At 37.3% G+C, this 26,955-nt stretch overlaps 2 protein-coding genes across 2 annotated transcripts; both read right to left on the bottom strand.

The window, feature by feature from the left end:
• Positions 1-746: 746 nt before the first annotated feature.
• Positions 747-12,415, bottom strand: LOC132098065 (interleukin-1 receptor-associated kinase 1-like). The gene is made up of 14 exons (XM_059504180.1): positions 12,122-12,415; positions 11,248-11,415; positions 9,474-9,587; positions 9,281-9,357; positions 8,947-9,132; positions 8,757-8,821; positions 7,466-7,580; positions 5,951-6,063; positions 5,545-5,752; positions 4,740-4,808; positions 4,431-4,655; positions 2,784-3,228; positions 2,557-2,676; positions 747-977 (listed from the first exon to the last, which is right to left on the bottom strand). The coding sequence occupies exons 1-14, from the start codon at positions 12,231-12,233 to the stop codon at positions 880-882; spliced, it is 2,115 nt and encodes a 704-aa protein (XP_059360163.1). The 5' UTR covers positions 12,234-12,415; the 3' UTR covers positions 747-879.
• A 5,465-nt stretch (positions 12,416-17,880) lies between these two features.
• Positions 17,881-25,142, bottom strand: LOC132098064 (methyl-CpG-binding protein 2-like). Its single transcript, XM_059504179.1, has 3 exons — positions 25,039-25,142; positions 20,983-21,351; positions 17,881-19,630 (listed from the first exon to the last, which is right to left on the bottom strand). The coding sequence occupies exons 1-3, from the start codon at positions 25,068-25,070 to the stop codon at positions 18,403-18,405; spliced, it is 1,629 nt and encodes a 542-aa protein (XP_059360162.1). The 5' UTR covers positions 25,071-25,142; the 3' UTR covers positions 17,881-18,402.
• Between the last annotated feature and the right edge of the window lie 1,813 nt (positions 25,143-26,955).

Here is a 26,955-nt window from a genome sequence, read left to right as displayed (position 1 = left end):
ATTATATGTCAGTATTAGCTAGTGATCTTTATGTAGTATTTTGATATAGTCTTTTTAGAACATCTTAACTGTTAACTGCTTATTTAATTTTACTTTAAAGTCGGAAAAATCTAGAAATCTATCATCTCACCTATAGGGCACCAACAGACCATGGGCCGGCGGCCCTGATATTAATAACTATGACTGGGACTGTCATATACATAAATATAATAACACCATTATAATAAAACGCTGTGAATTTTTAGAGTTTAGTTGCTGTGTTTCTGCGGATTGTTGCGTGAAGAACGTGTTCACAAAAGGAGTTCATTCAGAGCCGCACAGACATGTTCATGCATTCGGGGTATTTTGTGCAGAAAGCCTATAAGTTGTAATATTAACGTTATGATGTATAAATAAAGCGTATTCTATATGAGATAAATGATGAGTTAAATCCCACCGATTAAAAACCTTTTGCTTCATTCTACTGGTCATCTTCAGCGCGCGCAGCTTAATTTCAGAATATTAATAACTACTGTCATATACATGACATTATAATGAGAGAGCACTGTTGTAAAAAATGTTTAATCTTTAAATCAAAACTTAAAACATTATTTTCCCCGTTTGTATCTGTGAGGCGTCCATTACACATCTTCCCTGTGTGTTAACGTAATTATGACCGTCGAATGTCAGAATTGACTCTTTGTAATGTATTTTGCCCCCAAAACATACGATTTGACTATCAGTCGAATATCGGCAAGATTCGAAAATTCCGATTAGACTGAAAATCCTTAGTCGGGGACACCCCTAGTAGGCTACCTTAAAGATATTTGTGAATATTTCATGTGATATTTTCATCAAATATATGTAGCTGGGTTCCTTCCTCCAGACGTTAATCCAGTGTTAAACTGCAGCAGGCGACTGCATGTGGACTCCAGACGTCTCACTTGCAAACTCATCACTCTCTTCTGGCTCCCTCGTTTCAGCATTTATCTCCCGGTCTACAGAATTATGAAAAAGCATTAATATACTATATCATTGATTCAAACAAACAAGCACAGCAATTTTGTGTGGACACATTTTGTAAAGATCCTCTTGCATGTTTTTAACTCAGTATGGAGTAATTCACACTGCACTGACAGAAGCAGACAACGGACACATTTGTGGGGTTTTGTCTAATCTGTGTGTTAAATCTGTTGCTGCGTGTTTTCGCTGATTGACCATGTTGACTCTGCATTTGTCAGAGAAGTGATGTAAATTGTAATCTGGTGTCCTGCATCTGTCAGTGCGAATTGGTTTTTAAAATGATAACTGAGCAGCTCAGCAGATCTAATTAGCTGTTATGCACTGTATCATGTTCGTTAATGCTTAAGAAAGTTATGATAAAGTGGTTTATTGTAATAAAATGTGTAAATTCTTTATTGTTTCAACTTTATTCCATTGAAACAAGGGTCAACTTTATTGAGATTTTTGGATTTCTATTAGGCGGAGTTATTTTAGCATAATTCAGATTAGAGCTGTAATCGGGCCTTAAAATGTTAGGCCCGACAGGACCCGAGCCCGACAAGTACATTTTGATTAACAGCTTTTTAAAAGCCCGAACCCGTTTACAGCCCGATATTATTTAAATGTGCGCACGCACACAACTCTTTTGCCTTTTGTCAATAATGAGTCATCTATTCATGTTTTAACATAATTTATTCATAACTAACGTAGACTAGACCACTTGGAAGTTGGAATAAAGAAATAAAATAAATCCTCTGTGACATCGTAACATCTCAGCATTCTAGACATAGGCTCATTTAGCCTCTAAATAGACCAATGCACCAATAAAAACGAGTCATTTTTAACAAATTAAATTAAGATAAATTTTAAATTAAGATGGGTATTTGGCAATAACGAAATTAAATAAAGGCTCCGCCGGATTTGCTTCGCACTAGCAGATGATATTTAATAAAAGAATAATGCCAACATTATCGTAAATACTCCTCATTATGCATTTAAGACTTAATTAATATTTAGTTATCATTTGAAAAACCATTACTCACAGAGATTAGGCTAAGGCTACATGTTTTTCATCTTTCTCGCGCTAATCGAAACACATCACATGACCGCTCTTTACCTCACAAAACAGAGCGCAAGCCCGAGCCCGCGTAATATGATATAAATTAAGCCTATATTTCATTTCAAATACCAAACACAGTTTTGTGTCAACTATAATAACCTTGGTATCATAGTGATGAAAAATATGACATTTAAAAAAAATATTTAAATAAAATAAAAATATACAGACAATACATATTACAAATGCCAGTTAAGACATACAACATGTGTGTTTATCGCTTGTTTGGTCCTGTTAGAATATGAGGGTCTTGTATTTGTCACCCAAGTTGCGTTTTAAATGTGAAAACTGAGTATTTTGCCTCGAAAGCAAATCTCCAGACATTAGCCAAAGGGCAATAAGATGGAGCAGATGCAGGAGCTATGACTCTTCTATATGTGTCATTTTCAGCTCAGTTTGAATGAAGCATTTGTCGTATACAGTAATGTCGTCCAGTTATGGTTGATTTGGACACTTACATAATGAGACTCCTGGTGACAGCAGATCAGAAGTTAAAATCCTTCCCTCTTCATAAAGCTCAATTTTTTGGACCAGCCGCTGCCTCACAGAATTCACAAACACTTTATTGTCAGAAAAATCTGTAAATTGAGACAGGGCCAACAAGAAAGTTATATCATCATCCATTCAGAAACATGCTCTTAACCATTTATGATCTACCCATTTTCATAACAAATAATCTCATTACCTTCATTGGAACTGGACTGTGGTGAGTTTTCCACTAAAGAACCACTTGTTTTAGTGCTCTGAGTATCACAGGCCCCACATGACATCTCCTGAGCTCTGCTACAGTGACTCGTCAAGTACTGAGAAAAGCCTTGACTCTCATCCGATTCACACGGCATACCAGAGGACTGTGAAGCCCACGATTCAGCATTCAACTCTGACCCCGAGCGGCTAGACTGAGTCCCGGCAGAGGTCAAGGTGGGGCAGCCAGTCTGGTGAAGGCAGGGGTATGTGTCCTCTTGAGGGCGGAGTTTAGAGAACTGATGAGTGAGAGAGTCCAGGGAGCTGCAGCCGGAGCGCAGAGGCTCAGGAGTGGATGGATGAGACGATACGGGAGACAATCTGACTGTGGTCGATCTGCCAGAAGTCTTCAACCCTAAATGCACATCTTGAAGTGCTTTGAACACCTATAAAACACCAAAATAAAACGCTAGAATACACATTATATTAAAAAGTGAAAAAAAAGTGACGTGACATTCAGCCCAGTATGGTGACCCATACTCAGAATTTGTGCTCTGCATTTAACCCATCCGAAATGCACACACACAGAGCAGTGAACACGCACACACACACACACTGTGAGCACACACCCGGAGCAGTGGGCAGCCATTTATGCTGCGGCGCCCGGGGAGCAGTTGGGGGTTCGATGCCTTGCTCAAGGGCACCTAAGTCGTGGTATTGAAGGTGGAGAGAGAACTGTACATGCACTCCCCCCACCCACAATTCCTGCTAGCCCGGGACTCGAACTCACAAACTTTCGATTGGGAGTCCGACTCTCTAACCATTAGGCCACGACTTCCCCAAAGAAGGGGTATTATTGCTTTAAATAATCTTATTTAAATAATAACTTTTTGTTTTTTGACACTGAGCCTGTGTCTTTAAGAAACACCCTTCACATGTTTGTTTTGAGGTGCAACTGTTTTTAAATCACTCCATCCTTTAATATTTAATAACATGAAGAAATGCTCTTTTAAGTTCTGAAAATAATACTAAATTACACGGCCGTTTAAAAGTTTAGGATCAGTAAGACTTATGTTATTTATTTTTTAAATGTCTCACCAAGTCTGCATTTATCTAAGTAATATTGTGAAATATTACAATTTAAAATAACTTTCTATTTTAGAATATATTTTAAAAGTGTAATTTATTTCTGTGATGCACAGCTGAATTTTCAGCAACATTCCTCCAGTCTTCAGTGTCACATGATCCTTCAGAAATCATTCTAATATGCCGATTTGTTGCTCAAGAAAAGTCTTATCATCATCATCAACATTAAAAACAGTTGTGCTGCTTCATATTTCTGTGGAATCTGTCATACTTTTTTGTCAGAATTCTTTGATGAATACAAAGTTATTATTTGAAATAGAAATCTTTTTCGACATTATAAATGACTTTAGTGTCATGATCAATTGATCCTTGCTGCATAATTGTATTCATATTCTTAAAATAAATAATGACTGACCCCAACATTTTGAACAGTAGTACATTTAGAATTTAAAATTTTTACTGCACAAATTTTTTGATTTGTCATGACATGATCATTTTAACAGAAACACACTACTAAAACCACAATATAATAAACAAACAAGCATTTGAATAGTTCGCCTACTTCTGTCATCCGGGGTCTCTTCTTCCGCCGTCGGTCTAAACATTGACATGCCAGCTGAGAGATTTCCATCGATCCATGAGGGAAAGGAGTGTCTTTAGTCATCAGTCGAGGATCCAGATGTTTCCTGCAGATGTTCTCGGCTGCGTAAGCATTGGACAGCTCCCGCGAGTGTTTCCCTTTAGTCAAACTCCTTCCATCATCTTCCTCCTCTTTTACTAGATCTTTCTGTGAGAAATAACAGGTTAAACCACCCACCAGACATCTCTACTTTAACATATGTGACTAAAATAAGATTTTAGCTCTTCTTACCAAGTAAACAGTTCTGGATTGGCCATTGACCTCCAGAGCCCGGCGTCCAGTAAGTACCTCTAGCATGACCTGCAGTATGAGAGATACTGGAGGGTTACTTTATCAGATATGGAAAGCTGAAAGACCTTTGCAGTAAGAATGGGTGATAAAACAAATATTATAGTGAGATCTCTGCTGAAGGTATACAATTAGGAAATATTGTGAACATGCTTTGCTTATACAGACAGTGAACCAATTTCACACTGCTTTTTTGTCTCACAACCATGCTGAATTAAATCATTCCTGCTTTCAAATGCTCCCGCGTGTGTTATTCTTTTGTATTTTGGTACCTTTAAGTACATTTGACTTTTAAATGTTCATTTTGTGATCATTTAGTAAAAATGTAGTGATCAGTGTCTTCATACGGAGGAAAAAACAGCTTTTTACTTTTTTTTTTCCAAGAGCAAATACAAAAATAAGAATCGTTTTCAAAATATAGAAAAATAGTGAGATTCAATTTTTAGCTACATTGCCAAGCCATAGTCTATAGCATCTGTATACTAACAGGAAACATCACAAAAACAAAAAAAAACTGGAGCATTATATTTATAAATTATAAATATAATTAAGTCTGAGTCTTCCATAAAAACCCAACTCAGTCCTCTGTGAGTGATTCAATAAGTCTTTACATTGGCTATTAACTATTCTCACACACTGTCTTAATCTAATCTAATCTAAAATAATATTTCTGGTGAGATGATGAACATGCGATCAGTGCTGTCCAAGTTGGTGTTAATGAGATTTTGCGTTTTGAGATGCAGCTCACCACTCCAAAGCTGTAGATGTCGATCTCCAATCCTAGCTGTCCATCCTTCAGGTATTCTTCTGGGAGGTATGCGAGAGTTCCCCTGACCGTAGCTGTTTGAGCCACGCTGGACGTCTTGCCTGGGGTTTTGTTGGGGTTCTGACAAAAACGTGCCAATCCAAAGTCCCCCAGCTTGGGCTCCAGGTGGTCCTCTAAAAGGATGTTAGAGCTGTAACAGAAGGAGCATGACTGGTTGGTACCTTGATAATTAACATGCATGTCCAAGTAAAACAATATATTCAGCAAATAATATATGCATTTTTTTTGTAACACTGTAAACGTCTTTGCTAAATAGAAGTATTAATTCTTACAGACCCCAGACCTCTGAATGGCAGTGTACATGTGCTTTACATGTTCTTGCACTCACCTCTTGATATCTCCATGAATAAGTGCAGGTGGACAAGAATGCAGGTACTGAATAGCTTTGGCAGTGCCAAGCAACACATTTACACGCTGTGACCAAGAGAGGGCATTACTGTCCTGAAAGAAACAAGTGTTGTGAATGACAGACTTATGCGGTCACAGGGTTCGATCATAGAAGACCTAAAATCACTTACTCACGCGGTTATAAACCCAAGTGACTGTTTTGAGGGCTTATTTACTTACAATGATAGTGCATAAAAACAAGGCAACAATAATAAAAGGCACCACTATAGTCCCACAGAAGTGGTTTATATTTTGACTTGTGAGACCAGTGACTCAAGCTGTTATCTTCTCACTGATATAGCTGACAGCGTCATTGATGCTGTCCTCACAGTGATGACAACAATGACGTCAAACTCTACACAACAAGTTATGTACATGCAGGCCCTCAAAAAAGATTTGAAAGCCAGGTTGGACAAAACTACCTTTTAGCGTAAAAAAATAATTTCAGAACACTTGAATAATGGAGTCATACAAACTATTTTTGAGGTGATTTTTTTTTTCAACAGCTCTGCCCCCATTCATTTTCAATGTATATAAAAAGAGCACACAGGGCCTTTCCTCGAAATATCTCCGTAGGCCTCTTAAGACCCTGCGGACTCATATGAGGACATTATATTTTACTGAATTTCTCTGAGAATGTACATGCCACAGTTTTAAGTCTGGATGTCCTGTACAGGACACATTCAGGGCTTTTCAGAGATACCAAATGATTGGATGTTTCACGATGACGACTCCCTCTCCTTGGTCATCAAAAATGTCCGAAATTAATTTAGTTACACTTTTGTGGAAATATGATAATATTGTTATTATCATTAAAATCTAATTTTTAAATTGTGTGTCATAAATTAACATCTCAGGAAAATGTTATGGGGTTTCAAATCATAATATGACTTTCTTTTATGAAACAGGACGTTGATGTCATACATGTCCTCATATACACATAAGTGTGTATATATATACATATATATATATATACACACACACACATATATACATACATACACACACACACACACACACACACATATACATATACATATATATATATATATATATATATACCTAAAAATGTATTGGTGATTTTAAAAAAAATATCAATTGTTTGTACCTATGCATGTTCAGTCATGTCCTTCTATTCTTTTTTTTTTTTTATATATATAAATTGAGTCCCGATGTCCTCTACCAAGGACATGGCATAACTTATGAATGAAATAGCTTTAAAAAAAAGATGTGTACATTATTTTTAAAGCTGTGAACAATGTAAAGACATGGAAAAAAAAAATTCCCAAAACTTTTTTCTAGGGTCTTAAAAGGTTAGAATAAATTCATGCACATTTGGAATAACATGTGGGTGAGTAAATGATGACATAAGTTTCATTCTGACGGAACTATTCTATGAATAGCATAGTAAACACTGAAGCAGAGCCTGTACTGTCATTTAAGAGTGGGAACTCACCTCACATTGAAGCCGGTCCTCTAAAGAGCCCTTCTGCATATAAAAATATATTAAACAATACGTTTGTCCTTCTATACTGTAGCCAACAAAGTCCATTATGTTGGGATGTCTGAATCTGTGTAAGAAAAAGCCTAATGAAAAACCGTCTTGCTTTAGATTATATTGCATAACATTTAACAAGAGCATTACAGTAGCTGAAGGAAGCAAAGCTTGAAAGGTCAAAGTGTCAGTAAAAAAAGGGCCTAATTAAAAGGACAAAAGGGTGACAACTAACCACAAAAAAGTTTTGGAGGGTGTGCTGTAGACTTTCATTTTTGGGTCATGAAGAGGTGTGGTGCATAAAGAGCAAATCGAAACATCAAGCGGGTAAGTCCCATTCTGCGCTTCTGTTAAACAAACAAATGAACCACAGCCAGACTGAAAAAAAAGCTAATTAAAAGGAATAGTTCACCCAAAAACATCCAAGATGTAGATGAGTTTCCTCATGAGAAAAGATATGGAGAAATTTAGCATGACATCACTTGCTCACCAATGGATCCTCTGCAGTGAATGGGTGCCGTCAGAATGAGTGTGCAAACAGCTGATAAAAACATCACAATAATCCACACCACTACAGTCCATCAGCTGCTTGTTTGTAAGAAACAAATCCATCATTAAGGTGTTTTAACTTTAAATAGTCACTTCTGGCCATAATCTATATTAACGCTTCCTCCAGTGAAAGAGTCCATCCCTTTCTGTCCTCTCAATTTAAAATCCACTGACATGTTTGTTTAGAATTTATTTTGGACTGTTTTGACTTGTAAACAGAGCTTGATCTGTGCATATTGCTCTATTGATTCGGACAAGACAACTTCTTCACTGGAGTAAGTTATATTATGGATAGTGGGCTCATATTTTTAGCAAAGGTTTGAAGTTAAAAACATCTTAAATAATAGATTTGTTTCTTACAAACACTCAGCTTTTCACTTTTACAAGACTTTAATTTATGGACTGGAGTGTTGTGGATTACTTGTAGATTTTGGGATGTTTTCATCAGCTGTTTGGGCTGTTAATTCTGACGGCACCCATTCACTGCAGAGGAGTGCTGTCATTCTCAATTTCCCCAAATCTGTTCTGATGAGCGAACAAAATCATCTACATTTCGGATGACCTGGGGGTCAGTACATTTTCAGCAAATTTGTATTTTTGGGTGAACTATTCTTTTAAGGCAAAATAGGGAAGACAGATTTAATGCCCGAGAACAGGAAGCATAAAAGCAACAGGAGCAGAGGATAGACAGACAGTTTCTTACTGTGATAGTTTTTCTACTTCAGTCCTGAAACTTTCCTTGACGACATTCCAGTCCAAGTGGGAGTCCTGTTCCAATGACACACATGAAAGAGAAATAGAAAAAAAATGGATGCTTAGGAAACAAACTGAATGTCTCGATAACAGAACGGCCAAAATCCTAATGAATTGCTTTGTTAGTTCCCATCTAATACCTCTTTCAGCTTCTTCACAGCAAAATCAGTGTTTCTCATCACAGCTTTATACACGTGCCCAAAACCTCCTTCTCCAATCAGCTTGGATGGGGAAAAGTTGCACGTGCCACTCTGGATTTCCTCAAAAGGCCAGCTCATTGCAGTAGAGGAGAGTGGCAGGGGATCCACGCGGTTCGCACATGGGCACTATGAACAGACACAAATGTCAGTGGATTAAGAGACTGTAAGGAAGAGTCATGCTGACTAATGCCTCACCAGCACAACATAAACAGCCATTCTATTAGCCATTTTAATGGCTAAAGTTCTGTTTTGTTTTTTTAATCAAATGAAGCACCTCTGTATTTGAAATTCTTGAATCCACAGAGTCCAGATCAGGCGGTGGGGGGCTAGGCTTGGGTAGAGGCCTGACTTCTGGATGAGCAAAAATAGCATTTTTACCACAGATATTCTGAAGCAGTCAACTTGCATTTTTTAAAAGAATATCATGTTCGACAGATACAATTACTGAACTTAGAATAAAACATTACCGGGGACAGGGAGAGACTCCTTGACAAAGATGGCTGTACTGTTTTGACACGTAGGGACTGGTGGCACTGTTAAAGGTGTCTGCTGCTTTGAACGAAACTGCTGTATATGTCTGCCTGTGGAAATGCATGCAGAAGTACATTAATGGATTTTTTTTTTTTTACTTTTTATTTATATTTTTTCCACAGAACAAAACAAAAGGAACATTATCTGAGACAAGTGATAAAATAACAGGTATAATACAGAGAAAAATAATAATAAATACAAATATTCTGTATATATACATATATATATATATATATATATATTGCTGCACCTAATATGCATATTCACATCTCAACAAACATGATACAATAATATACAGTCCTATAATGAAATAAAGATAAATAAATAAATAAGTAAATGACATAAAAAAATAAATAAAAAAAAAACATTAATTAATTTATAGATTTAAATATTCTTTAACCATGTGCCATCTCTGATTAAAAAGGTCAGTTTTCAATTGTAACGATGCAGTCATTTTTTCCATCATATACATCTGTTTTAGTCGCTGTTTCCATTCAGTTACAGTTGGTGATTTCACAGATTTCCAATTAGCCGTAATGGTTTTTTTGGCAATTAGTAGCAATACACGTAAAATATATCTTTGGTCAGCTTTGAAAACTTCAACCGATATAACACCCAATAAGAAAAAACTTACATTTGAGGGAACTTCTCTTTTTACAATTTTCTCTATTTCTTTTTTAATATTTTTCCAATACGCAAGGATTACTGGGCAGTCCCAAAATATATGTGTATGGTCACCTGTTTTACCGCATTGTCTCCAACACAAAGCTGCAAAGCTTATCTAAAATATAATGACATGCAGTGTCTGCAAAAAAAAAAAATCATAAAACTGTAATATCAGTTTTTCTACATTATAATTTTTCCATTTTGTTTACTTTTATTTTAGTTTTAGCTTTTCAACATGGGAACATTTCGATTTTCATTTAACGTTTTTATCAAAAATATATTTTACTTCAGATTTAATTAAAAAAAAAACTAATTTTATTTGAACGCTTATTAGTTTTAGTTAACAATAACAATATTACTCAAATATTATTACTGATGAAAAATATGATATATAATACCAAGTCATTTATTGGCAGATATTTGGCTATTTTGAGTTTGCTTGCCATTTCCCAATAACAAGTTTATAGATCAAAAAAGTATTATGTCAGTTCCAATATATCATGTTAGCCATGTAAATAAATAATACCCAACTTGAAATTAGTGAATCTGAAGAAAATAGTGTGTTAAACATTGTAATTTTAGTTGATTTAACTAGATGAATCTATATAACAATTTTCTGCATTATGTTTGCATTTTGATGAAATAATTTTCTTGATGAATCATGCAAAATAAAATATAAACTTATATAACAAGGTAAATTAGGTCAATGTGGACTGTTTAAGATCAAATAACAATCCTAATCAGTTGTTCCTGTTGTTTTTTATTTAGTTGCTATAACTCTGACAACCTCTCTAGAGATCAGAGAACAGAAACGGAAACAAATAAGCACGTGTGATCACAGCAGAAAACTGCCAAATATGAAAGCATTGTGTTTCTGCACAACTTAAATGTGTTACTTACTTGCAAACAAAGTGCCTGAATCAAAACTATAATGTGCAACAACCCCAAAATCCACCTGACAACCTGACTGGTTAGGGCATGAGATGTGGTAGACAACTGAAACAAGCAATCGACAAGACACAATGATACAGAAAGCATACATACATTGAAGGATGATATCACGGGCCCTAAACCACTGCAAGCCCTCAAGAATCTTCAGCAGGTCTCCAACCGTCCCGTTGCGACTGCCCCATGTGTGGATCAGGTTATCTGTCCGTCTGGGGCTTTGCTCCAAAAGACGTAGTTCAGTCTGGTCTGATATTACATATGAAGCTGCAATGGACATTCAAGCACTTAAGTTTTAGTTTAGTTATTAGTTTACACCAAAATACTTCAGTTGCTACAGTAAAAACATCATAATTTAATATTATATTTAGCTCCAATGGAGTAAGAGAATCACTCATTCCAAAACTTCATGAAGAATCATTATGACTGTGTAGAAACTTCTAGCTGACAGTTACCTGGATAAAATGACTTAAATAGCATCATATTTAAACTAATTTCCAATCTCATGATTCCCAATTGAAAATGAGCTGTGATTTAACAATATTATGGAAAAAATCTCAGCATCTCACCTGAGTCAATGGACACAAAATAAACCCAACAACCCCAGTGATCCACGTGCACTGCTGAACTTTTAAATCAGATTATTAATTATTAACCCCTTTTACTCTAGTGTCATCGGTCATCAGGCCAGGGCAACAATCCTGACATTTAGCGAAACATTTGTACATTCAGAACCACGCAAATATCATTACAAACTTTATTCACAATTAAACTAAGCAAATAAACCATAGCTGTAAGAAATAAACATTTCACAAATTAAACACGAACTTGACTTTTGACGTCACATCTCAGATGGCTAAGCGAGTTAGCGAGCGTGCTAATCAACACATCCTCCGTTGTTCGAGTTAAGGTGTAGAAAATACACTACTATATCAACTTAATAAAAACCCAAACATCAATACACAATTCTTACCGAATAATGTCCAGTCTGAGAGTGAAAGTGAGTCCATAACCCGTGTAAAGTGAGTCATAACAGACGCGGGTAAGTTGTAAAGAAACTCCCTTTCAAACTCCGCTCCAGACATTTTTCACAAACCATCCGCGTTTTCCCTGACTTTATCTTTTTCTGCTTCGCTCTGAAAATATTTTTGATCAGCTCTGATATTATTTTACGTGGTCTTTACGCGGGAGTTTCCTGCTTGTGGCTGTCACTAGTGATAGTGGTTTCTTTTCTTTTTAGTTTGAGCCCCACCACAGCCGTGCTACTGGTTCGTGAATATTCATTACGTCATCGTATTAATATTCATGAGCAGCCGATTACGCCATCGATCCAGATCACCGCCCTCTTCCTCACGTTAGAAGTTGACATCTACATTACGTTTATAAATATTCATACACGTCACCTTCTCCATAGTAGTTGAGTTCGTGATTTCCTTCTCCATCACGTCTTACTCAAATCTTCCATTTTCTTTTTCCACATTTAGTAATAGAGTAAATTTCACTGTCCTGATATTAAGTGCAGTTTTTGCATTTTGAGGCATTTGCTCAAAATTTTTAAGTTATGCGATATGATAGAAAAATGTATGTATTATAAATTATTTTATTTTTTTTGTCTGAGAAAGACATGAGTTGGATAACTGTCAAAACACAAAAATTACTATATGAACTTAATGTAAAATATTGGCAAGAGGCATTGTTTTAATTCAAGTCCAACTGCAAAACCTCAGAGAAAAACTCCAAGAGAAACTGATACGTTGATTTTGCTTCCCAGTCCTTATATTAGGTGCAGTTTTTGCATTTTGAGGCATTTGCTCAAATATTTTAAGTGATGCAATATGCCAGACACATTTATGTATTACAAACTATTTATTTTATTTTTATTTTTTGTTTGAGAAAGACATGAGTTGAATTTGTGTCAAAACATTTGAGATTACTATATGAACTTAATGTTAAATATTGGCAAGAGGCATTGTTTTAATTCAAGTCCCGACTGCAAAACCTCAGAGAAAAACTCCAGGAGAAACTGAAACGTTGATTTTGCTTTCCAGATTACAGCCATCAGTACTTTTCCTTGTTTTATGTTTTTTCTAACATTATTAAATTATAGATAAAACCCTCATGATGAATAAAAACCGATTAATTTCGCAATAAGGAAACATCACTAACATGGTTTTGTTTGTGATGCGGGTCAAATAAATGTTTTAGACAAGAGAGCAGGTAAATGTTGTTTACTATTGTGTATCTGTTACATACAGCAAACAAATGATACAGTAACACAGTACTATAAAAGTAGACACAAACTATACTTTTCACTTTCAGGAAGGCAAGGACTTAGCTTGGCAGATGGTGAATAACCACTGACACATAGTCTGTAGGATTGTTTGGTTAAAATAACATTTTTTTTTTTAGATGCATACTACCCATCCCTTTTATTTAAAACTAAATTAAAAAATAACATGAAAACAAAACAGCTTTGACAAAGGTAAAAAATACATACAAAGAATGAATGGGTGTCCTGCCGGGAAACATACTTTATAAAGTGCAGATCTTAGACTCTTAGTCCTTCCGGTCAAGGCTGAAGTTTTGTGTCTTAAAATGTAATGTGATTGGAAGATTTGAGGCCAAGTTTTTTTTTTTTTTTTTTTTTTTTAATGGTCATGTTAAAATGGAGAATATTTCCTAACAAACACGTTACTTAATAATTTGTGAAACATTCAACATATCAGGGATGAAAAAAAAAAAAACCATAAAAATCCGATAGCTTTTTACATCGTCAATATTGCCCAAGTACATTTCCCTATTGTTATGCTTTTTTTTTTCTCAATTAAGAAAATAAAGCAAGGCAAACATATTCTTGATCTCTATAAATCCTTAATACATCCAAAGCACTGAATACCAACAAGAGGCAAACACAGGACTCGGAATAAAAACAGTATACTACAGTATAAAGATAAATTCTATTACTGAAACTTCAAGGCACAAGACTATGTTAAATAGACCATGAACTTTCTACCACGGTGGAAGTGGAATCTATTTCTTATAGTTTAACTTCTGTTTCATTTGACTTGAAATGATCCTCCTTGCACGATTCAAAGTGCTGCATTTTATTCGTAAGGGTAAATTTCGTTTACTTCAGTCCTACCGTTACACAAATCAGAAACATACTAAAGGAGAAAACTCATATCCGATCTGCTGGGTATACTATCGTACTATTGCTATGAAGATAAAACGCTCTATTTCCAAAGATGGATTTATAATTGAAAAATAATAATAATAATAAAAAATGAGTACTAATAAAAATAAATCTAAGACAGAAATCTACAAATTACTTTAGCCACTACAAGGAATGGCATTTGAAGCCCAAACTCGGCTACCATTAGTTAATGAAACAAATCTGTTCATATTAAACAGACCGAAGTGCACAACCTTCATTAAACAGAACACATTCAGTATTTTATACCTCGTGAAACCCTTCGGATTCGGTTGGTGTGGTCGGGCTCAGCTCATCATTATATATAATAGTAAAGGGCAAGCAATGTCCTATCTTCTAATGGCAATCATGCATACTGATACATGTTCACGTACATAGCATGTATTTTTGGCTACAGGGACACAAGGACATTCCAAAGCATATTTCACTGCCAGAGGCACAAATAACCCTAACAAAGAAGGAAATAAAACAAACCAACATATATAAATAATAAAAGTAATCTTCTTATTCTGTCTTTACCCATTTGTAGGGCTCCATTTTTGTCAGTGGGCTACAAAAAGGCAAAAAGTTCTTTACAATACATCATTTCTAGGTGGACGCAATCGGCCAGCTGATGGGAAAAAAGACAAATGAACAACAATGAAACCCTAGTTACAACACACACACCAGTGCACATTCTACCTATTTAAAAATACCAAATAAAATCTAAGCATTTGAGTAAATTCACCTTCCACTTTGCTTCATTGGGATAAAGGGGTTTCTTTAGAATCAAAGGTCACTTCTACCACCTTAATAAGTCTCCCAAAATAAAGGCACTACCCTTTCTGTTTCAGCCAGACTGTTGCAGCTTGTGAGTCGTAACTTCAATTCATGTCTGGAGGTTTTGCTACTGTTCAGAACCTGTAACCGAGAAATGTGCTCGCCGAGGAATCCATTTGTCTACCTCCGATCTCCCGCCTGAGTTTAGTCCGACCAGGGAGACGTTCACCGCAGATAGGTCACAACGTCAGCCGCCGGTTGAGTGAGCGCTCAGACTCTGCTGAGGACAGAGGGTGAGCTGGTGGTGTTTGACTTTAACACTTAAAGTCTCCAGTTTGACCTCAAGCAATTAACTGGGTTTGTCTTTGCAGCGAGGACCAGACCATGCGTTCCTCTGACTTAAAAATCCAATTCCTTCATCTGCTTTTGACTACTTGAAATGATTACATAGCCCTTGTTCGGAGCGGAAACGCTCTTTTATTCTCTGTGCCTCTTCCCCGTGAGGGTCGAGGGAGCGGGAGGCTGGAGGAAGAGAATGGAGACGCTTTCAATCTTAACAAGACTTGAGGGGGAAAATAAATATGCAATGTTCCTCGTGATTGTCGATCGTAATTTAATCTACACATTTAGTGACAAAAAAATTTATATTTAAGATTACAGATAACGAGTCTATTTTAAAACACACTTGGGAGAAAAAAAAGCACTGGTAAGTTCTCTTTCCAATCTGAACCCCTAGATGAGAGCATCAAAAACAACACCGTACTCTAGATGAACTACCAGACGAAAAGATTTAACAAGTGCTGAGTGTTATGACTGATTAAGGTTTAGTCGTACATATTTTTTTCAGCATTTATGTCAGTGACAATGCATATCTATCAATAACCGTAAATGTATAAGATTTCATACACAAACAAAACAGAACACAATACTTTGAGGGGGAAAAAAAGAGCAGCAGCTCTCAATCAAAACAGCAATTGCAATATCTAGAATACAAAATTAAAACCTGTGATAACATCAGTCCCAGAGGTCTGTAACTATTGGTTTTATACGTAATAACTGAAATTGTGTGGTTTGGATTTAATGTTATATCTACATATGTCTAATGTTTATATATATTTTCTATTTGATTAGACAAGCACAAAGAGTCGCATAACTCCCTTTGTCATCTCATTACTGGCCACAAATAAAGATGTGGTACTTCCACTCACACTTAGCTCAGTTGGACACAGATTATGACATTTCAGTTTTTTTTTACCAAGTACAGTCAAACTCACGTCATGTATAACATGTTAGATAAAAATAAGTAACCACATAAAATTAAGATGACAAGACATTAAAAACGGTTTCCCACTCAAATTCAATTGACTAAGGACTTTGACTTGACTCGGACCTGACCCAACACTCTTATTAGTGAAATGTAGCCTTTATGCATGACAATTTGGTAAATATGGGGTATTTTTTAAAGAAAAAGCCAATCTAAACAAAAGAATGGCTCTTTATAACGACACTGATCATGCATTCTATTCTAGCACACATCTGAAGAAAGTTACAACCTCCGGACATGAAACAGAAGTCTGTGCAAAGCTAACAAGAAAAATATATAATGCAAATAAATGGGTAGGTTTCTCACTATTCCAATATTTGATTCTGTGAAGGTGCTTTAAATGTAAGGTGCAATTCATCTAGAAGAAGAAACAAAAATGAAACTGAAAAAGTGCTGTAAAGTTTTTGTAAAATCCTAATCAATATTACATAATCAACAAAGAAGAACTTCCTCAGTTTTGGTTCAGAATAACATTTCATCTCAAAAGGTACAATCAAATTAGACATCTTTAGCATGTCCAATCTCTAACAACTTCATGATTAGGTGTTCTTCTTTCTGATTGCAAATGTTCTCTGTCATTTAGAAAAAGTAGGCATTAGAAAACTAATAGAACTATTCTTGATTGCATGGCCTTTTACAATGAATGCAAGATTTTCTTTCATTTGTTGCAAAGTAATGTTTCATAATACTCATAATTCGAAATGTTTAATCTTTAACCCTCATCTTTAGTGCTAAACCTGGCTTTATGTACAAGAAAGACAACGTCGGAGTACTGTAATAAATAGCACGCAAACATCAGCAACCCATGCATTTGACACAGCTAAAGCCTGACAAGACATTATATAAATATAGCCATCTATTAACTCTCCCGTCCAAATCATTTTTAGAACAGCAGCTCTATGGCATAAGTCTATAACCACACACACAATAAAACCAAAAGCTACATCATTTGAAATGGTTTGCTTTTTTTTTTTTTAGGGATTTGTCACAAGAACACAAGGCCACTCTTTAAATTGTACTTCATGGAAAAAAGCAGGTAAACATAACAAACTCCTTTACTTATATTCTTTTACGCGAGTTGACATCTACTCAAGATGCTACACTGGACTGTGCTTTCAATATTCCCTAACAAATACATTTGTGCTTTATCTTCCCCATCAGAGAAAATAAATAATAGAGCTTTCTACTCTAGTCAGATTTTCTCAGTCACCTCCGAAACTGTTGATTAGGTTAACTGAACTTCTTATAATTAATAGACGTGCGCTTAAAATACCAACAACTCACAGGAAACACTACTTCCAAATTCAATTGATCTTCACAGGTCAGCTTGGCACGAACCCACAACTAGGAAGTTCTTTTCTGTCAGAGTTAAGCTAGTGTCTTACTTCAAAGGTGAGGATGCTGCAACAGCTGCGTCCGACTCAAATGGATAAGGTGGAAATCAGATTAGCCCATTCGTTTTAGACATAAAAGGAAAAACACACTGATTGGACACCTTTTTGCTAGGGTTGAGATGACATGACTATGAGGCATTTTAGTACTTTGGAGAGCATTTTTGATCGGAAAGTTTCACTTTACGACAACTATGGCGTGTGACTTGTGCATCCATTACCACTTGAGTGTGTTTCTACTTCCTACAAGCTCCGACAAAGGAATAACTGGTTTAGGTGAGTGCTAAGATATACTAATACAAAGATATAGTGGGAAATCAAAGGAAACCATAAAGAAAAAAGTTTAGCGGAGAATTCATTCGGAAGCAAGAGAATTATCGCCCCCGCATCCAACCCACAGAGAGAACGAGACACAACAGCTGCCTTTTGTTTAAGTACGTTTACATTTTTGTATACTTTTTCTTTTTTTCCTCAGTAAAAAAAGAACAAAAAAAATCACTCGTCTTGCCATGACCGCCTCTGCCTCCGCCTCACGCACAAAAGCCGCTGCCAATCAGTCACTTAGTCAGTCAGCTCACTGGCTCGCTCACTGGTGTCCGGGACTCGACCGTTTCCTCTCGGCTCGGCCTCGGAACAGCGGAGGGAGGAACAATGTCTCTCAGCTCCTTGCCATCCCCCGTCACAGTCGTCTGCTGCCCTCTCAGGTCAGAGGAGGCCATCTTGCTTGCGTTCTGAGCGTCCCTGCTCGAGGAGCTATCAGTTCTCGCTTCCTCCCTGCAGGCCACATGCTCCGCTCTGGGCTTGGAGGTGCTCAAGTCCTGGGGTTCATTTTCGATGGTCGCAGGTGGCCCCCCTTGCGTGGAGTGACCCAGGGAAAGCTGGTGAGCCTGCGGAGTGTAGGTGGAGGGCGGCATGGCCTGCAGATGGTGGTGTTGGTGGTGGTAATGATGGTGGTGGTGTTTAAAGTGCTGCCCTCGATGATCTCTCTTCTTGTGACTCTTCGATCCGCTGCCACTGGTTGCCGTCCCGCTGCTGCTGCTGCTGCTGCCGTTCCCCGGATCTGTAGATGCCTCTTTGTGCTTCCGGCCAGGATGCTTGTGAGACTTCTGTCCCGTTTCTACCTCCTCCCCTGTAGGGGTCACAGTTGATGCAGTCAGTCGTTTTGCTATCCCTGGTGCGAACGTCTCCGTTGTGGAAGCGGTGGATCCTTCCAACTCCTCTAAAGTCTCTCGAGTTTTGCGTTTCTTGATGGGAAGTGCCCTCTCCTGAACAGGCTTTACGGAAGACTCCTTCTGAGCTTTTTTCTTGGCCTCCGCGGTGAGAATGGCTGCGGTGGCGTATGCAGTGGCTGAGCCCGTCCCCACCGTTGATTGCGTAGCAGCTGCTGGCTTGCAGCCACGTTTTTTGGGCATGCTTGCCGGTTCCTGTTCCGATTTCCGCTTGCGGCCTCTGCGCACTTTGGCAACTGGTGCTTGCCCCACTGGAGCCCCTGGTTCAGTTTTGGGGGCCGCAAAGGGCATCTTTACGAGGAGTTTTCCTTGACTCTTTTCTATGACACGCTTTACAGCCACCCCTTCCGTGGCCTGCCGTACCTTGCCACTGCCCTTTGGCCGACCCCTCCCACGACCGGAGGGTTTAACCACTTTAGGCTTCTTTGGCGGTCTCTTTTCTCTGCGAGAGGGGCTCCCGCGGCCCGTGACTGTGAAGTCAAAGTCATTAGGATCCGTGGTGGTATCACCCACCTTTTGGAAGTATGCCATGAGCTCCACTTTGGAACGGAAGGCTTTCCCTTCTGGGCTGAAAAAAACAAAAACAATATATTTTGTATTATAAAAATTGATGACTGTAGAGTTTGAGAAAGTTAATGTGCACTAAATAGGATTTTTAATTCAAATAGGAGTATTTTCTTCCACTTCCACGTTATCCACTTCTCATGAAACACCCTTTAATAAAATGAAATAAAGGGAAAAATCCATTATGGGAAGTAAGAAACACAAACCCGTACTCCAAATACAAATATTTTCTTTGATTTCACATTTATTTTTATTAAGCACCTTTTAATAAGAATAAACTTAAATCAAAGAAAAAAAAAAACACTGTTGAACAGCATGCATCCCTATTTATTATGTCAAATTGTTTGGCAGAACAATACACTTCATAACACAGAATTATTTAGCCATACAACAAATCATATGAATCAATCCACCTTCGGCTCTAAAACACAAATCTCTGTGACCCCGACCAGTGTAATGCACAACTCTCTCTCTATACTTGTAATTTATATTTATTGAACAACCACTGACTTATATCATGCTTCAAATGCTGCTGGGACCTGTTACACAAGCTCATCTTACACAGGAAGTGACATGCCACCTTAGACAAATCAGCCATGAATCTGTGATTAAAAGGCTGTTCATATCATGAATGATAGCTATATTAGCTTCCACACCAGCACACAATGCTCTGCTCGTCTGCTACTTTAAATGCTCGAGCTCTACAAAGCAGAATGGATTCTGATTGGCTGTCTTTGTTTTTATCATTCATTAGCTAGGAAGAAAAATCATTTTGGAAATTATTCCAACTATATTGATCCCCTGTGCTGTTATCATAAAAGTTGTAGCTCTGATGTGAACTCTGCCATTCTTTAGAAATTTAGAATGATTATTAAACATTATCGGTGTTAACAGACCTTCAAGACTTTAGTGATAATAAAATGGGAAAGCTTCTAACTCAAATCATCACTATAAAACTGACTTTGTATGGGCCGAAACAATTTTACATGTTAGAAAACTGCATATAAGTATGGTGAGGAATAAAATATTATTTAAATTGGTAGGCAAGCAACCAAAAACATCACCATTTGACGTAATGGACAGAAGTATATAACATATAAGTTTCAAATAAATCATCCATGATATATGTCAATGATGACTATAGCATATTAAATGAGGGCCAGAGTTAACAGGTTAAGTTTTGTTGCGCAGCAGCATGCCGTCCCTTTTAATTAGAAGTCAAAGACTCTCCAAACACAGTAACTTAACTTTCATAATGACTGATTTGTTGCATGTGTCATTTAGACGTAGCATTGCGAAACGACTATCATCTCAGTCGCTCTCAAAAAACACTCACTTCCTACTACTTGTACTAACTTGATCAGGTAGACATCAAATTTTCCAGCAGATCTCCCCGACTTGCGCTGTTTCAGCTTGCGTGTCCACCCTTGAGGCAGTGAAGGGTCGTCATACAGTGGGCCTCTGTCCCGAATGATGGAACGCCGCTGCTTGGCCGCTGCAGAAGATTCTGGAGCGCTGAGAGCAGCTCCAACTTCAGGGTCAGTGGGTTCAGACTTCCCTGCCTCCGTCTGTTGTCCAACATCCCCCTGCGTAAGGAGGGGCGGGGGTGGAGGAACAGACACTGTGGCCTCGAGTTTTTCCACATCTTGCCGTTCCCTTTTGTTTTTCTTCTGCTTCTGCGTCTTGTCTTTTGAGCGCTCTTGGTCTTCATTCTTGTCCTCACCTCTGCTGACAACACAAGAAATAAGTGGCACACTGAGACAGGATGACAGTCTTACTGGTCCGTATTCAAGTCAACCGCTTGTCTAAATGTCTATGAAGTATTTTTTTAACTGAACAGAAGTGCTGCGCTTGCACATTTGCCATCATGAATGCAATATTTTGGCATCAAATCATGCTCACTTTCAGATCACACAAGCTCTATTAAATAACACCAACGAGCAGGCGAGACGTTGCCTGAATTTGAAGTGTTAGCATAAAACTGTTAACCGAATAAACTGACGCAATTTGCATCTTAACATCTTTAGGTGTCATGTGAAACCTAATTCTAGGATGTGTCTGTTTCGTAACCTCAGGAGAAACACGTTCAATTTGATTTCTACTCTGCTTACAGACACATGGAAACCACCTTGGTGTTGTCAAGAAGCCTGTGTCAAGCAGAACCTTGACGTAGAGGTTGAATCATTGTTTCTTCAGAGGACGGAGGAATTTCCCGCTTGTCTGTTGCTTGTCCCTCAAGGCGACAGCAAACTCTTTGTCATTTTTACACAATGATCAACTTAATCTGCCATAAACTTAAATGGCAGATTACTCTAAAAACATGTGTTTGTCATCGTAACCACATGGTGGTCACAATATTTTGTCCATAAAAACATCAGATCCCAATGAAACAAATATAGTATATATCTACAGCAAAGAAAAACTGAGAGATTTGCTGTCTACTTATTTTGAACTTTTTCTCCAGTTGTCTTTTACAATACTACTTGCCTACTTTCAGTTTACAAAACATTAAACAGCCAGACTGAATTAAATGACACATTTTTTTGATTTTCTTAGCATTTACAGTTACTCTACCAGGGTGGAGACGGTAACAGATCCCACATGTTTTAAGCTCAAATGCTGTCACTTTTGATGACAGTACAGTGTTGAAATTCAGAAGGCAAACCCAAGCGATGAACACATCAACAAAGTTAACAAGGTACACAAAGCTGAAACAAATAGTTACTTTGTTCTTTTATGTTACACTCACTTTAACAATGATTAACAGTTTGCAAAAATAGTTTGGCGACATGTTTCAGTACATCAACAAGAGTAACCACACAAGCTAAAAACAAACATTCACTGGACGGTATTCAATTTGAGCACATTATCCTGCTATATTGCAAATAAGGGTACTAATTTATGATTACACATGCTGCACTTAGTATGCATGTGAAGTATAGCCAGAAGCAGCCAGATTTGTGAAGTATAGACAGAAGCAGAAATCCCATTTTCACCAGAGGACTTGATTTATTTTAAACAATACCATAAAAACCTTTCAAGACCTCAAAGACTGTTAAGCGATCAATTTGTATATGCTTCTGTAGAAGTCAGCAAAAACTTCCTTTTTAAAAGTTGCTTAATACAAATTATTTAATTTAAAATGGTTTCTTTCCAGTGAAAAACTATGCTATTCATTATCCTAGAATGAGAAGCACACCAAAACATTTAAATAGAAATTGAAATCGCGACAAAATAGTTTGAGAAATAAACCGCTCACTCTTTTAAAAAGCATTGCAAATAACATCAAGTCTCAAACCACTTAAATCCATATAAATATTCTGCAATGAACATCATTTAGAATTGAAGGCGGTTTTGCTTAAAATCAACCAGTTTTAGTGTTCACGTTTTTTTTAAACAATTGCATTGAAACGTTACATGGGATGAGTAGTTATCCTGAGGTTCTGGCGACTCTGAATAAGATTTAAATGCTTGTTGACATAAAAGAGGACTGACAGCATGACATAAAGAATACTTCAAGCAGTCAAGATCAAAATGACAGTAAAACTAAAAAACCAAAGTGGTTTCCACTTGACTTTTAAATAAAACACTCTTAAAATAAGTTTAAAAGGATCAACTTCTATTGCTTTTAACTAATAAATCCACACAAACATCTGCAGACTGCGCTATCTTTTCAGTGATATTCACTTGAATTTTTGATTCATATCTTTTAAAGAGCAAGTGTCGTGAATATGCATTTCAACAATTACTTCGTTAACAAGTGTAATTTTAGGCAAAAGCTGCATCAGTTAATCACTTTAGCAGAACAGATATGCCAGTTCTGACATAAAACATTTTTGGGAAGTTCACATCCTGCAATGTGACTTTGTTTTATTTATTTTGCATATTTGTTATGCATGCAACATTTATGACCGCAAATTAAATGAGAAACTACATGGAATATTTGGATTTCATCAATATTTGTAAAAAGATCCACACTGCAGTACCACCGAAAATTAGTTGAAGACAATTATGTTATTAAAAGTCCAGTCTCACATGACCTATTATATACAATTTCCCTTATTTACATACATTAATCTTATGCATTCAAATGTATTAATTTACAACTGTATCATGTGTGGCATGCTCCATGAAATTATTGCTAGGGCAGATACTGGATCATTTGGCGTAGATGAGATATTCTGTTTGTAAGTCGTGGAATAATTTATAGATCTGACCTTAAGCATGAACTACCCATTTATGAGATGAACACAAATGAACACCAGAACGTCATACATTTTCTATAAAAATAATAACCATCAAAATAATAACCTGTTTAAGTTAAAACAATAAAATATTCCATAGCTGGCAAACAAAATGTTTCATCTAGCCAGTACCTGCCCTTATAATTAATTCATGGAGCATGCAACACAGGAACAAGTTGCACAGGATGCAAGTTGAGCCTCTGAGACCTGTCTTGTCACAAGTGTGCGCAGAAGACATGAAGCAGTGTGTCTTGCTTGTCACTCAGTTCGTGCAAATCCCCCTGCGGTCGACCACACACACATACAGACAAATATGATGCTGCTAGATCTGTTAGCTGGCTACCGGAAGTCAGCTCAACAATATCACCAGGCTGCTCTCACATGGGAGTGCCTTGTGCGTTGCTAAAGCAAACTGAACATCTATATTTCAATGATGCGAGAAGCACAACGCTGTGTTTTGCATCCGGAGTTACATGGCTTGCATGCTGCAGGGGCAAAACGAGCAGCGATAACAACAGAGACGCACGAACAGTGACATCAGACAGAGAAATGGCACACTGGCCAACTTGCTTGCATATGCAAACTTGGTACCTGATTATGCACAGCTAGCTACCTACACAGCATTGCACTGGACTAAAACGCACCGTAACCTCATTTCTAAGCACTCAGGCAAGCCTTTCCACAACAGGACAGGCATATCTATCTGGAGCGAATTTCATTTCGGTCCCCTTCCTTGTCCTGCAGCGCCACAAGCGAGCTAACTTACTTCAGTATACTGTTTTTGACAGCTAGCGCGCGTTTCGGAATTAAACAACACAGGAGCGCCGTTAATGTTCGCGCTATCAGCAAAACAAAACATGTGTGCGTCCAAACCCCCAGGCAGCCCTTTGCTCCAGATTTCAGAAGAGTTTTTGAAGTCACGTCAGAAAACGACACCGGATTAAAGCGTGCCGCACAAAGTGTCCGCTGATCGTGGAAAAAAGAGCGGGAGAAATGCGAGTGACGTATTCTCAACGCCTTTCGCGGGCTAGCGCGGCTAACATTCCCCCCGTCAGCCTGCGCCTGTCTGACAAAATATCACAGCGACGATCAAAACCGACGCCATCGTCGCTCGCGACGCCTGACATTGGAATCCGTGACAACGGGAATGGATGCGATGCACACTTACAGTCTCTCCTCTCCGCTCTCTGCGGCGGCCATTTTTATTTAAATAAATAAATTTCCAAAAAATCACGCAACATCTTTGTGAGTACCCCTCACCCTCCTCTCCCACTCCCTCTACACAACACCATCCTTCGGACGCGAGATCTCGCGAGAGGTGGGGTGGAAGGGAAAGGGGGTAGCGCGTCCGTTCTCGCGAGAGCTGAGAAGTGGATAACCAGAGAGGGAAACAACATCCAGGGCGAGGAAAGCTGCATTGCACACCAGCATAATAGTGCCTAACTGTTTTATTTTGATCTGCAAAAAAGTCCTGTTTCTTTGGGATAAATCCATGGCAAGTTTTTAAATTACTAAAAAAAAATGTTGCCTTGTGATAAAACCCTTTTCAAACAGATCTGCACATTAAATATAAGAGACTAGGAGTGCCATAAAAAATATTTTTTATTAACAAACATGTAAATGAACAAAAGACTTTTCAAATTGACTGTTTGCAGTTTTATTTAATTCACATTGCCTATGTGACCCTGGATTTTACTTGTTTGCCAAAAATCATTAGGATATTAAGTAAAGATCATGTTCCATTAAGATATTTTGTACATTTCCTACCGTAAATAAATTAAAACTTTATCTTTTATTAGTGAAATGCATTGTTAAGAACTTCATTTGGACAGCTTTAAAGGCAATTTTCTTAATATTTAGATTTTTTTGCACCCTTGGATTCCAAATTTTCAAATAGGCCTAGTTAATATTGTCATATCCTGGAAAACCATACATTAATGTATGATGTATAAATTTCAATTTCCAAAAACTGACCCTTATGACTGGGTTTGTGGTCCGGAGGTCACATATATTTTTAAGTAAAAAAAAAAAAACATTTTTTAACCAAGTTTTAAAAATACAAATTATTAAAAGCAAAAAGTACACAAATAAAGCAATTATACATTGTTTGAATATAAAAAAAAGCCTTTTAAACTTTTTGGCACTTTGGTTTTTAAATCCGTTTTTTATGGTGATTTGCTTTTCTTTTTTTTCTCTTTTTTTTATCTAAATCACAATGCTAAGCAAGCAACAATAAGGCTCTTTTTATGCCAGTGAAATTCATATGTTGAGCAATTTGAACTTTCTTCAATTACAAATTATGCCATTGGCATTTTCTTTGGTCCAACTGTGAGCAATCAACAAGTGTTGTGTGGTGATGTTTGCAAGGTTGATGTTTGTAAAAAAAATTTTTTCCAACTTCCTCCTTTGACACATGAATGTGATAATGAGGTATCAAACGAAAGAAAAAGAGGAAATGCTAGTACTATTAGGGGACATGTTTACTTACAGGCCTACAGCTGAAAAAGTGGTATATTTACAGACTTAGCAGAAAGCAAGACACTTAAAGAAATGCAGATGTATGTGACCATTACCTTTAAAACTGAATCAACATCAAATGCAAATCAATTTGGAAATCTCTTAAAGGGACTTTGATGCAAATTATATCATGAAAAACTCTGCCAAATTAATTTTAAATAATTGTCCCATTGTTCATATTAGATTTTGTATGTGGTTTGTATGTGGATGTGTATGTATGTGGTTTCCTGAGTATGGAGTTCCTGAGAATGTTTCCTTACATTCAGCTGAGCTTATGTTAGTCTCCCGTCCTGCAATCAAAAAAATCACTTGCTTGGGTATTCGACAACACTTGCATCTGAAACAGCGAAAACAGAATAAATCTGACAGCTACAATTTCTTGAGAGGCACTTAATCGATGTTGTCATAACATTCACCTTGGAGATTGAAAATATAATATTCCCAAATTCAAACCCAGGAAAATAAGATCCGACCACCTCAGAGAAAACCAGTGTTCAGAGCGTGAATCATTTTAATCAGTACGGGAGTTTGGAGCAGGTTCGCGAATCATTTGAGTCTTTTCGGGAGC

The sequence above is a fragment of the Carassius carassius genome, chromosome 21, assembly GCF_963082965.1.
Source record: "Carassius carassius chromosome 21, fCarCar2.1, whole genome shotgun sequence".
Classification (NCBI taxonomy): domain Eukaryota; kingdom Metazoa; phylum Chordata; class Actinopteri; order Cypriniformes; family Cyprinidae; genus Carassius; species Carassius carassius.
The sequence above is the reverse complement of the archived record's forward strand: the minus strand, read 5'-3'. Positions and strand labels throughout refer to the sequence as shown.

What these genes read in the sequence shown, in the direction of transcription:
- LOC132098065 (XM_059504180.1), bottom strand. Translation starts at nt 12,233, where the DNA reads ATGTCTGGAGCGGAGTTTGAAAGGGAGTTTCTTTACAACTTACCCGCG. An exon ending in CCGTGATATCATCCTTCAAT is followed by an intron (nt 9,588 to 11,247) that starts GTATGTATGCTT and finishes GCATTTCCACAG; the next exon opens with GCAGACATATACAGCAGTTT. An exon ending in GTCACCAGGAGTCTCATTAT is followed by an intron (nt 978 to 2,556) that starts GTAAGTGTCCAA and finishes ATAATTCTGTAG; the next exon opens with ACCGGGAGATAAATGCTGAA.
- LOC132098064 (XM_059504179.1), bottom strand. Translation starts at nt 25,070, where the DNA reads ATGGCCGCCGCAGAGAGCGGAGAGGAGAGACT. An exon ending in GAGAGCGGAGAGGAGAGACT is followed by an intron (nt 21,352 to 25,038) that starts GTAAGTGTGCAT and finishes TGTTGTCAGCAG; the next exon opens with AGGTGAGGACAAGAATGAAG. An exon ending in TTTGATGTCTACCTGATCAA is followed by an intron (nt 19,631 to 20,982) that starts GTTAGTACAAGT and finishes TGTTTTTTTCAG; the next exon opens with CCCAGAAGGGAAAGCCTTCC.